The sequence below is a fragment of the Cygnus atratus genome, chromosome 2, assembly GCF_013377495.2.
Source record: "Cygnus atratus isolate AKBS03 ecotype Queensland, Australia chromosome 2, CAtr_DNAZoo_HiC_assembly, whole genome shotgun sequence".
In the NCBI taxonomy this organism is placed as follows: Eukaryota; Metazoa; Chordata; class Aves; order Anseriformes; family Anatidae; genus Cygnus; species Cygnus atratus.
In genome coordinates this window covers 5,881,356-5,897,538 of record NC_066363.1, presented here as the reverse complement: position 1 = coordinate 5,897,538, position 16,183 = coordinate 5,881,356, and the positions used below count along the sequence as shown (strand labels likewise).

Sequence of the window (16,183 nt, the reverse complement as noted above, 5' to 3'; positions counted from 1 at the left end):
TTAGAAAAAAATATTTTTTAAAAGACATCCAGTCTTGATTTTAGATCTTCATAAGACAGAAAATGAACTGAAAAATTCTTTCAATAACTAGGGTTCCCCCCTGCCCCAGTTCATAATTTGCCTCTTCCCTCCTATTAACATTTTTTATCTTATTGTCTAGCCATTTGACATTTTCATGTTTTCCCCTGTTTTGGTCAGCATTGCCATGAAAATTACAGATCTGTAATTGCTAGAGTAATTGCTTTATATTCTTTTTAAATAGTCATAGTATTGATTTTTCTGATGAAATTTCTTAGTATTCACAACTTTCAATGCTAAATATTCAGAGAGCTTATCAAACAGCTACTTTGATGTTCTTGGAAGCCAATTATTTAGATGTTCTTATTTCAAACTATTTAACTTCAGTATCTTCCAGGTGTATTGTTGACAAAAAATATTTTGTTCTTATATGGCAAGAATGCATTATTTAAATTTGTTGGGATTCAGAATAAGTATGTTTCTAAATGCTGGAGCTGCCAGCACCTTCACATTTTTCTATCATATCTAATTAACTTCCCTTAATTTCATTTCTGATTGCTAATTACACTCTTGCTATATGCTGAAAAGGTGTGTACCAATATGGTCCTCAACAACAATAATACTTGATAAATGTGGGATTTTTAAATTTTTTTTAAGTAACTTCTAATTATTACGTACAATTTCCATTTAAATTTGTCCTACAGTCACTTTTGATTGCAATTCTTTTCAGTTTTGGAATCTGTCTTTTACACTTGTGTTTAATCATAATCCAATTTCACATGTAGTTTTTAAGACAGAAAATATCAAAATTCAAATTATAAGACAAGTTGAGTATAATACTTACACATACAATGATGAAGTCGAGCAAACACCAGCTATTTGTGAAATAGCTGTACAAACCATAAGCTATCCATTTCAGAAGCATCTCCATAAAAAAGATGTAAGTAAATATTTTATCAGCATACTCTAGGAGCATTTTAACTGTTTTTCTCTTTTCGAGGTTAATATCTTCAAATGCCTGGAATTTCAGAAATTTTCAGTTTAAAACTGTTCAGTAGTTTTCTGGTAAATTATTTTTATATTGCACAAGAACATACAGTTTGGTTTATTATAAGCATTTCATGTTATAATATTGGCAACACCTACTTAGTTTTATACTTATAAGTAAAAACCTAAATTGTAAAATAACTACACTCTCATTTTCAAGTGGGTTGAAAATCACATACTTTGGCTTATTTATGTTTTACCCTTCTTTAAAATGTCATCTGATGAGTATCCAATGTGGCTTCTCCCTACAGTGGTCCAATTTTACTATGACTAGGAGAAAAATCTACACAGCAACTGTCACTGTGTCCACAGGACTGGTAACTTGACTGTAGGTAATTGAGAACTCTCAGCATTCATGTACATTATCCTATTTACTATTTTCTATTTTTTTTCTGATCAAGTTTGATAATTAACCTCATTCGTTTCACTCTTTCACCTCCATCCATTAGTCAAACTACCCGCTCATTAGGAGTGATGCTCTTTAAAACTTCTCATCGCTAACTTTTTCCTTGCTCTCAGCACTTACCATGTACTTTTCTATGCATTCTTTCTATGACCACCATCTTACTTAATTTACTTCCAAACCCTAGACATGCCTGAAGATACAATATCTCCTCATTCTAGCTAGTTCAGCAAATTCCTTATCAAGAAACAACTTCATAAATTAGCAGAAAGTGGGCAAGTCCCCTTTTGCAAGAAGACATCAGAATTTAGGAACATTAAAGTTCTCAACACCACAAGAAGTCTTTGATTAAAATAAATAATTATTGTTTTGTTATTTTGCATCTCGATACCAAATGTTTTCGTGTTCAACTTAGGTCCTACAGTACATTAAATAATAACTCACTTTCCTTTCTCACTTCAGTAAACTGCTTTCAGTAAACTTAGTGAGTATGTTTTCAAATCAAATAAAAATTACCTTATTCTTCAGTAGGCACAGACATAATCAGATTAGCAATTAAACATTAGGTCAGCTTATCAGTTTACAGCCATCTTCACTTTTAATTTCTGATCATCTTAATATGTGGATGATTTTGAATCTAATGTTTTATTGAACAGTTAGTCTGCTTTACAACTTTGGAGGTAAACCATTTTTTAAGCTTTCATAAGTAATTTCAGCCCCTGGTTTAGCCTCCCAGTTAAGCACACAAGTAGTTCCATAAAGAACTGCGAATAAGAATATGATTCCATACATTTAAGTATCTTAGACAAATGCAGGAGAACCTTGTAACTACCAAACCATACATTTATTATACTCTCATCTAGAATAGAAGAAGAAATAAATGAAATAATAGGATTCCTTTCCTTTACTGACAACCATTCATTCAAAGTTTGAGAAATTAAATTAAATTTACCAGTGCTGCACTGCTCAATATTATCATAAAAATGATAAAATTTTCAAACCAGCTATGTTTGACAATTTTGTAGCAGGTTTTTCTAAATTTCCACCAAGTGCTGCCTGGAAACTTGGTGATATCCACTGCACAACACGGAGAACATTCGACACAACCTGAAAAGAAAAAGAACAGTATATTGGTTTCATGGAAAATATGGAGCCACAGAAAGTGTAGGACAATGAATGTTCATTGTTGCTGAAAAGTTCTAAAGCCAAAGAAAAGACAGAATTTGTAGAGAGCAGTAATCTCTTTTAATAGAACATCTCATACATGGAAAAAGTAGAGAAGCCTTTGTGCAGACAAGCCCCTCTGCAAGGGTTTCATCTAAAATGTTATCAATTCTATATTAAAAAAAAATCTTATTTTATCCTCTGCATTTATTCTTTTTGATTTGAAAAAAAAGATATTACCTCACTAGTGGTTTAGTAAATTATTATTTCTACTGATTATTTCACTTGATTGCATTACAGAGGTGTTACAACTACATTCTGTTCACTATTTTGCTCCAAAAACACCCTTCTTCATTCATCTCTAAAGTCAACAGGATTGAAACATCAGAGTCAATGTAGTCTCTGGAGCAGTTCAGGCAATCAGATGTAGGCGTCCACCCTGGGATGAGCTGTACAGTCTTCTGAATTCCATTAGTTGTATTGACTGGATATTCACCCACTGTACTGGGAGCTCAGAAAAACTCAGTTGACGTGCCTCTTCAGATACCAGATACCAAGATGAATATCCTGGGTGACCTCCAGCTACCCCTTCAGAGGTGTTTAAATGCCCTCACTCATACACAAATACCTACAGTCTGGTGTCTCAATATAAGACTGAATCACGCTCCAAAGATGTCATTGTGCTGTCAAAACACAGGTGTTTAGATTTGTTGTAGGCCCTTTGGGATATCCTACAGTCCCTCTGTCATTTCTGCCATCCCCATGCAGTTGCTGTGGGTACTCTCAGACATTTCACATGGTACTAAATGCCTGTGTTCAGGCATCCCAGTCATGCCTCAGTTGTGTGCTGGCATCAGGTACATTTATGTGAGTTTTTATGTGTACAAATAAGTGTCTCAGGCAAACAGTATCTGTCAATTTGGAAATGTTCCAAACAGATACCTTTATTCATTTGGTGTCACTGTGATAAATAAAATATTCTTACTTTCTGCAAAGCAGGGCTTAGGTAGGTGTGATTTTTGAGGCTGGGAAAACATACGAGCAACTGGATCCACAGTGCTGGCTTCAGAATAGCTACCAACATCAAATCTCTGCACAAAAGAAAGGCAAAGAAGAGAATTGATTTGTTTTTCCTTAATAAAGTCACCATTTTCCAAATAAATGAAACTCCCCTCTGATCCAAATAAAGAATATATATATATATATATAAAAAAATATACAAGTGATCCAACATTACTGAACTTCCATTTAATTGTCTGGAAGCAAGCCATGACCTTTTTTTTTTATGTGGAACTGCACTGCATTAGAATAAGCTAAAGTTTATGCACCAGAACTATGGTTTTTTGGGGGAACCATTTCTAGATAACAAATTTTTGCATCCATGGATGATGGCACACAATTATCCATAAAACTGAAGAGTACGTATCAGATAAGTTTAAAGAAAATGTGTTCCTTGTTTAATTTCTGTTCAATTATTTTGTAGAAAATAATATAGTAAGTTACACTGGTAGCCACAGCTGTTCATGAGACACAAACCCCCATGTTTTAAACTAGTATTACCTCTAGAGAGATGCACCATCTTCTGCATGAGTTATACTTGTTACTGTTTGGAAACTACTTGTCCTGTCATCTCTGAATAAGAGAACCACTGTGACAACTTTCATCTCTAGCATATTCCACAAGATGACAAAAGTTATGAATACCTCATTTTGTCCTTTCTTTTGGTGCATTTCCGAAAAGCAACTTAGAGTTTCTGAAGTCCCAGAAATCTGACTGAAGCCGCTTGAACTCTGGCACTGCTCTCTACGTTTTAATCTGTCTCCCTGAGTGAAATAATGCAAAACAATTGATGTTCTACCTTTTTCATCCTGAGAGTCATTCTGAAAGTTAAAATTATTTAACAGAATCTAAAGCATCCACAAAACTTAGCATGTCTGTCTTGTTATAGAGAATTAAATGATAAAAGGCATATAAAATAAGACTTTCTTCCTCAATGTCAAACACTTTGGAGCTGTGGTTATCCTGCGGACATGTATCATTTCTCAAGGTATACATTTATCCTACTGGTGGATTCCTGCAGCCAACATACTAAGTTCTGATGAACCGGCTCAGCCTCAGCAGCTGCACCCCAACAGTCTCTGGTTCCATGCAGAATTGCTAAGTGATCCCTATCAGCTCTCAGTCCGTTTGCCAAAACAAAATCCAGGCAATACATAACTCATAACATAATACATTATCCAACTCAAAACATATTTCAAATAGCCACTGGTGATTCTAAAGTGATCAGCAATTTCTGCTTCTTTGAGAATTTGTCCAGAGATATCCACTGACAATACCTCCTCTTGCAACCAAAAGCCTAGGAAATGCATTCCACTATTCCAGCTAGACACTGACCATACGACAATCCAACCAAAACCAGCAACTGCTTTCGACATTTTGGCCTTGGCATAATGCTAGGTAACTGCATTTTGAGCCCAAATACCTGTTCTCATAGATTTAAAGCATATCAGTTTCACAGTCATACCACAACAGACGTTCATAAAATACAATTATTAACAAGCTAATCTAGGTACAGTATAGTAATCACAGCCAGCTGCTACATCTGAGCTTGCTGTTCACACATTTGGTTGTGGGTAACATTTACTGTTGAATCTTCAAGACAATTTGCAGGTGAAAGTTACAATAAATTTTCAGCATTAGCATTTCTTACCCGTTTTCTGTATTCCATTTCTGTGTACACACTCTGATTATCACCACCTTCATTGGTGTAAGCCTCTGCTACTGCAATGGGAACGCAGGTACTATGATAAGTTGAAAATTCTTCGTATTTCCTTGTTACTGAATAACTTTCTTCAGTATTGTAATACCCAATGTCAAAAAAACTGTTGTCTATGTCCTTTGTGACGTCTGTCATGGCATAGCTATTTTCTTCTAGGTCTTTGGTAGAAGTTTTCACCAAAGAATTCTTTTTGGCTGTTGTTTTGAGGTTTCTTTTCATTATTTTGCCACATTTATCCAAAATTCTCTCTTTCACAGACTGAAGGCCTTTGTGAATCCGTGCAATGGCAATCTGACATTTAGTCTGTTTTTCAGCTTCCTCTTGTCCCATTGAGGAGTCGGTACTGAACGAACTCAGCAGCAAGGCAATAAATAGGTTGAGCACCTTAAAGTAGATAAAGTAAGTTGAAGACACTGCTGCTTCTAACAGAGAAAAATAACATTTCAGCAAACCTTCCTTAGATTAAAACTCTCACTCTCTCTTTCATCAACCACTGCAATTATATTATTTACTATTATAATAGGAAATTAATTGTGTATGTTATGGCTTCTTCTGGAAGGAAAGACAGGAGAAAAAGGAAGGAAGTGTGTGTGTGGGGTATATAAAATATATTTTCATATGTTCTGATATCCATAATGTACAAGGAGGTAGATTGATTGAAAACAGCGGGCAAAAATTAATTTTAATAGTAACACAATCAAAAGAGATCTGGTATAGACCAATAAACCGAGCATAAGAAGATTTATTCCTCCAATAATTAGTTGACTGCTCATGGTAATAGAGTATTTTACCAAAGCATCTACTTGGGGGTGAGGGTGAGTATACGAAAATGCTGAATTTTCCAGAAAGTTTGAGGTTTTTGGGAAGAAAGATAAGGGGAAAAAATGTGATTACTGCAGGCAAAAGAAAATGTAATATTTTCAAACAATGTTAAATTGTTGAACAAGGCTGTGCTTTGCAGAAAAACATTCTGGGGTAAGAACAACAAAAAGATTGCATTAGTGAGACTTTTAAAAACAGGACTAAGGCATAACTCATCCTTTATTGGAATATAGAAACAGACTAGGTAGTTTCTTGAGGACTTACCCCAGTCTTTTATGAAATTTTATTGCATTGTCTAACAAATCCTGTACTTAATGGGTTTGATATATTTGCAGCTATTGTAAACAAAATCCAACAATGCTTCTCAAGGACAGAAGATTGTGAAAAGTTGAGAGAAAAGTATTTGTGCAAGATAGGCAGGCAGGAAGAATAAACTAGCTCACAACATATGTTAGAATGAGTATAAATCACGCAGACTAGAAAACCTGGGTACTGTAGGCTTTTGATACTGTAAGGATAAATTGGTAAGCATTAAAAGCAGTTTGGTTATTTGATCCCAGCGACACAATAGATGAAGAAAGCAAATTATCACCAAATTATTGAAAGTGCTGCAATTCAATACTGTGGTAGAATTAGTAATTTTCTGTATTTTAGTTATTGGCTACCTCTTGTGTGAGAAAGACAGAAAAAAAAAAGAAGAAAAAAGAAAAAAAAGAAAAAAGAAAAAAAAATAATAAAAAAAAATGTTAATTAACATCCAGAAAATAGAATAATGTGGATACTCTTTGAATTATGTTTGTCTCAGGGAAAAAAAGATGCCAATGTAACTGAATGCATTCAGTAGAAACTGAAAAATAGCTTGAAACTCACCACTAAGTTTCCTATCACCAGGACTAGCAGGAAAATGAGAAGACAGAGACCTTCTCCAGCCACTTCCATACATTCCCACATGGTTTCAATCCATTCTCCACATAATATTCGGAATATGACCAGGAATGAATGACAAAAATCCTTCATATGCCAGCGTAAATTATGGTCTATATTTATTTTTAAGAAGTTAGCCTCATAACATTTTCCCAAAACCTGCTTTCCTACTACAGCAAAAATAAATACAGTGATAATCAAAACCAGAGTGAGGTTACCCAGAGCACCAACTGAGTTTAGAATTATTTTCATAAGAGTATTTAAGGCTGGCCACATCTTTGCCAATTTGAAGATTCTGAGCTGCAAGTAAAACACAAGAGAACAATGATTAGCAGAACACTTCACAGATAGCACACCACACACACACACAAAAAGATATCTTGCATTTATCATGCTGTCTTTACTTCCGTAAAGACCATATCCAATAAGACCATCATAATTTGTCCCCCAAATAAAGGTTTTTATCTGTTCTAATCCAAAAGTACTGTGCTTCAAATGGTTAATACTGCTGAGGATGGAGAACTGCTCAGGCAAGCTTTCAAATTGTTCATACCATGTTAAATAACAGCATGCGTAAGTTCATTTGTATTACTCACAGTACTACAGCTACTAAAAGTAATAATCAGATAGCTAATAGGTACTTGGACGAGGTTTATGAAATGACTGCATTTTGGGCTACATCAAGTATAATCAAATCACAATGGAAAGAATTTTTTCTGTTTCACACAACAGACTTGGAAAAATGGATGGGATATATACTATGCACCCTCATGATTAAAAGGGACTTTTAAAGTCAAATTAGAATTCTGAGCTGTTAAACTCAGTTACAATACAAAAGAAGAAACAGAAATCAACTGACTTTCCAGGTGTAATGACTCTGAAAAGCTAGGAAGAATATTAAAAATAATTGGTAAATTTAGCATATATAATTCTGAACACACTGCAAGGGTATAGAAAAAAGTGACATTATGCATAGATATCTGAGAGAAAGTCCTTTTACCCAAGAAGGTGGAAAGCCTACTTCTACACCTAAGCCTGTAGGAAAGCCACACTATTTTACAATTCTCAACCCAAAAGGAAAAGTTATGTAGGGAAGGAACCTTTGCTATCTTTAAGCACATGAAAACTCTCTCGGATAATATATTTTCCTGACTGAAGATCTGAAACGTATTTGATCAGTGCCATTGTATAGACCAAACAGAACACTGATGAACTTTCTGCAAAGTCAAATCTCTGAGGGGGAGCACTGCACCAGAGGATTTGTAGTATCCAATATACACAGTATAATAAACATATTAAATGTATTTTTTAATGTTCATTTAATATTCATTCTAATTTAAGATCCATGTTGGCTTACTATTCACTTACAAAGAGATTTAACAGATTCACCAGTAAAATAATTTGAGGGTATTTCACTGTAATGTTTTTACAAATCTATACAATATGGGCACTTTTAAAAAGAGAATAAAGAAATGATTACCAGCCTGAAAAATGACAGATTTGCATTAAAACTTATTAAGCCAACCATAACAACTACACTATCAAAAATATTCCATTTTTGCTGAAAGTAGTAGTAAGGATCTAGAGCGATGATTTTCAAGATCATTTCTGCTGCAAAAATCAGGGTGAAGACCTGGGAAGAGGAAAAAGAAATTCACTATAAAGTCACAGAAAAAATACGTCTTACGAGGCTGACCCAGTCAGTCTGGGGCAATACCTCCATATTCACTCTACGGTAGTACTAACTTACCTTGTCACTTATATAAATCATGTCTTTGAAAAGGGATGTCATGTCAGGGTGCTCCAGAGCCATGAAAAAAGTATTCACTATAATGCAAATCATGATTATGAGATCAACAAATGGATCCAAAATTACCAATTTCACCTTCTCTTTGACTAATCTCCAGAATGGGCTACAATTCCATATTAGATACTTTTGAGCAAAACGTTTCCAAATTAAAGGGAATTTCAGCTTTGACTCCTGCAATTCTAAATGACAAAAAAAAGAAAGTGACATTAGTAATATTAAGTGGAATTTCATTTTATGAAGAAAAAGACAATCAATCATAGAAAAGATTGAGAAAAAAAATCAAACTTATGAGCAGAATAGCATGATAGAAAAAAATTGTTTCATTCATTCTACACAAACTAGTCACAGGCCATTTAAAGATCATCATCAACAAATTGTGTAATTACAGAAACAGGTGATATTACCCACCTCTTCGTATGTTTATTACCCAGACTATCTTTTCTGTCAGTTGTACCTGCACAGTCACAGATGCAGCATGCATTGAAAAACAAAATCCAGGATAAAATGAAGAAAGTTTTCTCCCAAATCTTGGTCCAACCCCCTGCTCAGCTATGAGGTCAAAGTCTGACTGTCTTCATGGTGAAAGCTTGTCCTTAGTTTGAAGCTCTTTTCTTTCAAAGTATGTCTCTTGTATCTTGTCTTCCTACTGTGCACCACTCTGAAGAGCCCACCTCTATCTTCTTGGAAACATTGTCCCACATAGTGGAAGACTGATATCCAAAACCCTCAAAACCTTCTCACCTCCAGGCTGAACTAGCCCAGAGCAGAGTAAGTATTCCAGCCCCTGGCTGTCTTGGTGGCATTCTGCTGAACTCAGGCTAGCTCATCAGTGTATTTCTTGTATGGGAGGGGACCAAAACTGGGCACAGTATGTTGTCTAACAAGTGTTTAATTAAGGGTAATAATTGCTTTTCTCAGTCTCCTGGCTATGCTCCTTTTAATATAGTCCAGGATGCTATCAGCCATCACTGCTGAGCTCATGCTCAGCTCACTTCCAAAAAGGACCCCAAGTACCTTTTCTGCAAAGCTTCTTCCCAGTCAGCCAGCTCCCAGCCTATATTGTTCAAGAGGTTCTTGCATTTATGCAAAGGTTTGCTCTGGTTGAATTTTTATAAGGTTCCTGCTGGCCCATTCATCCAGTCTGTCCAGCTCTTACCCCCAGTGCATCAACTGATCCCCCTCAGTCTGGTGTCATCCACAAATTTTAAGAGTAAACACTCTACTGTCATTGATCACTGATGATGATGAAAGGACAAAAAGGATCCTAGGATACAACCCTGAGGTACTCCCTTTGTTACCTGACCCAAGGTATAATGCAACACATCCACCAGATTCTCAAAGCCCAGGAGTCCAACCAGTTCATTGATCAGCTGGCTGCCAACTCATGAAGACCTTAACATCCCAACAGAGACACGAAATACTGCAGAAAGCCTTGCTAAAGTCAAGATAAATGACAACATTGCTCTCCCCTCATCCACAGACCCCAGTGACTTTATTGATCAGATGTGAATGACCTTTGGTAATTTCAAGTTACAGTTAGAGTTATGTGAGGTATGAGAATATTTATTTTATTGAAATTCATTTTTGACTACAGCATGATTTCCCCTAGTGACTTCTACACAATGCAGATTGTTTGTGACATTTTGATCTCTTAGGTCAAGTTACTTAAGCACTGCTGAAAAAACTCTGAAGAATTGAGTTGAAGAATTAGAGAACTCTGAGACTTACGCAAATTATCTGTAATAACAGTGGCTGCACTCATTAACCTCTGTCTTCGAAGAGGATCATTAATGGAGTCCACTGACAATTCATAGGACAGCAGGATCTGCCTCTTTGGTTAGAAAGACAACAGAAGATAATATAGCCAGGGAATATGAATGAATGTTTGGTAATATAAAAAAATTATGTACAGTGTAAGATAAATATGCAGTTAATATGCTTTAAATATACATTGTAATAAGGCCTCACCTTGCTGACAGAATGTGAGACAAAACAACAACAAAAAAAATCATGTGGAGACAAAGGACATTTCATTAAAAACACTAACATTCTTCAAGAAGTTGTTTCCTTCTGAAAATATTTAACAAAAATAATTATGCCATTATAGAATGTATATACTCATTCTAGAAAGTAAAAATGATTATCAGGAGAGCAAGGAAAAAAATCATTCCATCTTTCCAGTGTTTGATAAAAGGAACACATAAAAAGAATGCTGAAGATCAGGTTGAATAAAAAAAAAATGAACTATTATTATTAAGAAATAAGAATTTATATTAATAATAGCTATTTAGTGAGTCAAAATAATTGGTTTGCCCAGCCCTCTTAAGCCTATCAAGAATACTAATATTGAACTGCTTAAAACTAGAAATGGGACTACTTATGTTTTCATTAAAGTTACAGAATGCTAACCTCACTGTTCCTGACATGCACTGAGAAACAGCCAAATATCTTACGGGATACACTAAATTACAATCAAAGAATCAAAGATTTAGTTCCTGATACAATAACTGTGCATCCTTCCCCCCTCTCCCCAATATACCCAACACATGCATATTTTTAAAGCCTAAATAAATAGATAGTTGTAAAATAAAGAGTTTTACAAGAGGCTGCAAAGAGTAGGTGAGACTCTTCAAGGTAGAGAAAAACAGAAAGGAGGAAGATTCAAGTATTAGGGAGGTTATAATTACAGCCACCAGCTGGAAGGAAGTTACTGACTGACCACATCATAATGTACAGTACCTTAGTATTCACTTTCAGCACAAAAATTAATTTCATTTCTATTTGGGGGGGAGGGTATGTAACTACAGATATGTCATATCATTACTTCAGACTTTCATCATAACAAGATTTTTATGAACATATTTTATAAAACCATTATTCAGGGAATGAAACTAATACCCTTGGCCCTAGGGGTTTACTATTAATTAATTTCTTTTTGTCTCTTTGATATTTTAATGACTTCAAAGCTAAGCAAAACTTAGCTGATAGTCACAGAATAGACATATAAAATGAATTTGTAATATAGTGATAAAGTGTTCATTTTTTCTATCTGCATTTTTTCAGAATCTAAAAGACCCAATTAGATTATCCTAATCGCATTCCAGTTACCAGGGCAATTTTGCCCTTTTATTTCTTTCTGTGATATTTGGTCACTCTAAAGAGATAAACTTGTGAAATTTTGTGTGCCTACTTGCCTGAACTTCCCAAAGTCTTCTTTCTGGAGTTCAAGTTTGTTCACAAGCTTTCAGTGTTCATGTTTTTAGAAAGGTTAAGAGCATCCATCAATGCTGAACTATTTACTGTTGCTCATCTCTCTTAAACTGAATGAAATAACTAGTGATGAGAAGTCCTCTGACAAACTGGGATTTTATATCGAAATAAGCTCTAGAAAGACAGTCCTTTAAGTTCTTATGGAACTGATGATGTCCTTTCTCTCTGATCTGCCTTTTTCTCTTTGACTTGGCATCTTTAGCCTCTTCTTGCAATTGAAGTACAGAGCATATTGAAGAGCTGTCAGCATTAGCAGATCTTGTAGTTGCCAGTAGTTGCCATAATTTCTAGTTGTGATAATCTAGTAGTTGCCATTACCTCTAAGTGTTGCAGATTATATTTGACTAACTTTAGAAGTCCACATGAGAGCAACTTACATGGCTTGGATCACACTGCTTGTTAAAGAATGCAATAATTGTGAAGACTTGTGTTCTTGTAATGTGGTGAAGAGACAACCACATTGTCACTCAGTATCAATCTGGCCCAAAAAGTAAATCTCCATTTTACTCTGGGAGCTTAGTACCTAAACTACATGTAGACACCTGCAAGTAAAAACCTGGAGCACAATCCAGTTGCCTAAATCTAGGAATTCAGTAACCTTTGAAATGCCATGAGGTATTTGAGATATCCACACAGTTGTGGTGATTTTACCAAGCTGGGCAGCTGAGCTCCACCACAGTCTCTCACTCCCCTTTCCCAAAAGGAAAGAGGGAGAAAATACAATGGAAAGGGCTGAAGGGTTGAGATAAGGACAGGGAGATCACTCAACAATTATAATCATGGGCAAAACAGATTCAGTGTAGGGAGATTAGAGAAATTTATTGCCTATTACAAATAAGCTAGAGAAGTGAGAAACAAAGAAAACTAACTAAAAACACCTTCCCCCCATCCACCCTCTTCCACCTCCTCCCCCGAGCAGTGCAGGGGAACAGAAGAACGGGGACTGGGGGCTGCGGTCAGTCCCTGACACTTCATCTCCACCACTCCCTGACGGTCCCTCTCTGCCCTGCTCCACGCGGGGTCCCTCCCACGGGATGCCGTCCTTCCCAAACTGAGCCTGCGGGGGCTGCCCACAGGCAGCAGCTCTTCAAGACCTGCTCCCACACGGCTCCGTACCACGGGGTCCATCCCCCAGGAGCAAACTGCTCCAGCACGGGTCCCCCACGGGCGGCAGCTGCCCCCAGACCCCCTGCTCCTGCGTGGGCTCCTCTCCACGGGCTGCAGCTCCGGCCCGGGGCCTGCTCCTGCGGGGGCTCTCCATGGGCCGCAGCCTCCTCCAGGCCACATCCACCTGCTCCACCGGGGGCTCCTCCACAGGCTGCAGCGTGGAGATCTGCTCCGTGTGGGACCCATGGGCTGCAGGGGGACAGCCTGCTCCACCAGGGGCCTCTCCACAGGCCGCAGGGGAACTTGTGCTGCGTGCCTGGAGCACCTCCTGCCCTCCTGCTGCACTGGCCTTGGGGGCTGCAGGGCTGGGTCTCACTCCTTGCTCTCCCAGCTGCTGTTGTGCAGCAGGTTTTTTTTCCCCTTTCTTAAATCTGCTCTCACAGAGGTGCAAACAACATTGCTTATTGGCTTGGCTCTGGCCAGCAGTGGGTCCCTTTGGAGCCAGTTGAAACTGGCCCTTACCTAACATGGGGCAGCTGCTGGATTCTTCTCACAGAGTCCACCCCTGCAGCTCCCCTGCTACGAAAGCCTTGCCACGTAAACCCAATACAACAGTGCTGGAAGATGTGCCACTGACACCAAAGTTGTCTAGGATGTACAGCCTGTTCAAGAACATCTAAAATGGCACTAGATGCTTATATTTAGACAACTGAATCATGCCCCTAACATCAGCAGTAGTCATACTGAACTGAATCCAATGCTAAATATTTTGGTCAGAGAATTAGCTGTGTACAAAAAAGAAAGGTTAGGTTATTAGGGAAGTTCTGAAAAATAAAAGGATTTTCTATGTTTCTTTAAGCAGCATAACAGAGATGCTGACATATCTTACCACAGCTGTAAGTGTAGCAGGCTATAGTGTGTCTTAACTATGCCGACAGCCACTTCTAACTTTCCTTTCAAGCCAAGTTTCATTTCTCCCTTTGGTCCCCAAAGCTAACTTTCAGATTGGTCCACAAAACAAGTTCAATTCGTTTTATGCAAGAAGGGAGAGGGGAAAAATGCAAATAAATAAAGCTTTTCTGCTCATCAAATTGTCATATCACATGCAAGTCTAATGAATTTATCTTGTATTTCAAATACTTACAAGTTTCTTTTGGCAATGATTAGGCTGTGAATAAAATATGTGTTCCTCTTCAACATGATCACCTAAAATTAATCTTTGTCTTGAAATGGGCTTTTCTCCTTTCATCTCTTTTTCTTTCGAATTTTCTAAGTCAGCAACTGGCATTTCATATCTGACATGCAAGGCCTTATCACTCTCTCCAGCAGCCAACATCTGTAAAAGAAACAGGAAAAAGTCTGTCTATTAATACAAGGCAAAAGCCAGTGAATGGACTAGGACCATATACAGCTTAATTATTGTGCTATCTAAATGTTTTGCATTAGCAATTTTTACCTTTCAAATATTAAACTATCATAAAGAGGTAGGAATACAAAATACTACTCACAAGACTGAAAGATAAAAGTTATTTATCAGCTACTACAGAAAGAAAGAAAAGAAATATGAGAACGTATTGTATGAATCATGCATAATTAAGAACCCTTTTTCCCTAACCCACAAACAGAAGAAAACAAAAGGAACCACATATTATATATTATATAAAATAATTTGCAAACCTGTTCTTTCTCTAGAATTTGATGAGCATCTTGAAGTAATTTTTCCTTTGCCTGTGTTTCAGCAAGAGTAGCTTTATTTTGCTCTTCATACGCCATAGTTACTACAGCCAAGATCAGATTGAAGAGATAAAATGAGCATAAAAAGATGACTCCCATAAAAAATAAAATGTAGCTCTTTCCAGATGTGCGGATAGTCTGTGAAGAAAAAGGAAAGGTCGTAACAGATTCTTAACAACCTAACATTTACAACAGAATTACAAGCTAACAATTTATCTTCCAGTACAATGCAAGAGGTCAAGATACTGAGCTGTTTTCTTTAAACAACAGCACTACCTCTGGTCTAGGTTACACAGAAGGTCTAGAAATACAGCTAGTTGGGAGTTCATCTGGACTACAAGTAAATACATTTCAGCTCTTAAAAACTTATCTGTGATCATATAATATTTTTCTCTTCATGTAACAGACCATTAAGCATTCATAATGAAACCATGTACAGCTGAGAATGAAAAAAATCCATTCTTAAAATTAAATGAAATATCTCTAAGAAAATCACTCGTATGATCATCAGAGTTTAAGTTATGAGAAGCTACTTCATCTGTAAAGAGATGTAAAGCTAACTATAGAAGAAATTACTAAAACTTATTAAAGAGGAGGAAAGCTTGGATTATCTAAACGATAATGAAAGATGTGTATTTAGTGAATAAGAAGCAGTAATTAGACTGCATATTCTTATTTTTTTTTAAACAGCAGTGGAAAAGATGGCTCAAAATTAAGCTCTGAAACATCAGAAAACAAAATAACATGACCTTGAAATGGCAGAAAGAAGACAGAATCATAGAATCATTTAAGCTGGAAAAGAGCTTCAAGATCATCAAGTCCAACCACCCACCTAACACTACAAGTCTGCCACCAAACCCCAAACCAGGCCCCTAAGTGCCATATCCTCAGGTGTCTTAAATAATTCCAAGGATGACAACTCCACCACCTCCCCAGGCAGCCTGTTCCAGGGCCTAACCACTCTTTCCTTGAAGAAATTCTTCCTAACGTCCAATCTAAACCACCCCTGGCATAACCTGAGGCCATTGCCTCGCATCCTATCACTTGTCACCCAAGGAAAGAGACCAACACCCTCCTCACTGCAATCTCCTTCCCTGCAGCTGTA

At 36.8% G+C, this 16,183-nt stretch overlaps 1 protein-coding gene across 1 annotated transcript in view; it reads right to left on the bottom strand.

The window, feature by feature from the left end:
• LOC118251773 (sodium channel protein type 5 subunit alpha-like) overlaps nt 1-16,183 on the bottom strand; it is a 38,148-nt gene that overhangs the window by 9,661 nt on the left and 12,304 nt on the right. Inside the window, exons 9-18 of the mRNA XM_035554331.1 lie at nt 15,022-15,216; nt 14,489-14,680; nt 10,696-10,798; nt 8,908-9,146; nt 8,638-8,790; nt 7,104-7,457; nt 5,343-5,795; nt 3,618-3,723; nt 2,421-2,575; nt 798-1,036 (exon numbers count right to left, since the gene is read on the bottom strand). Coding sequence (XP_035410224.1) covers nt 798-1,036; nt 2,421-2,575; nt 3,618-3,723; nt 5,343-5,795; nt 7,104-7,457; nt 8,638-8,790; nt 8,908-9,146; nt 10,696-10,798; nt 14,489-14,680; nt 15,022-15,216 — 2,189 coding nt within the window. The remainder of the gene's footprint in view (nt 1-797; nt 1,037-2,420; nt 2,576-3,617; nt 3,724-5,342; nt 5,796-7,103; nt 7,458-8,637; nt 8,791-8,907; nt 9,147-10,695; nt 10,799-14,488; nt 14,681-15,021; nt 15,217-16,183) is intronic.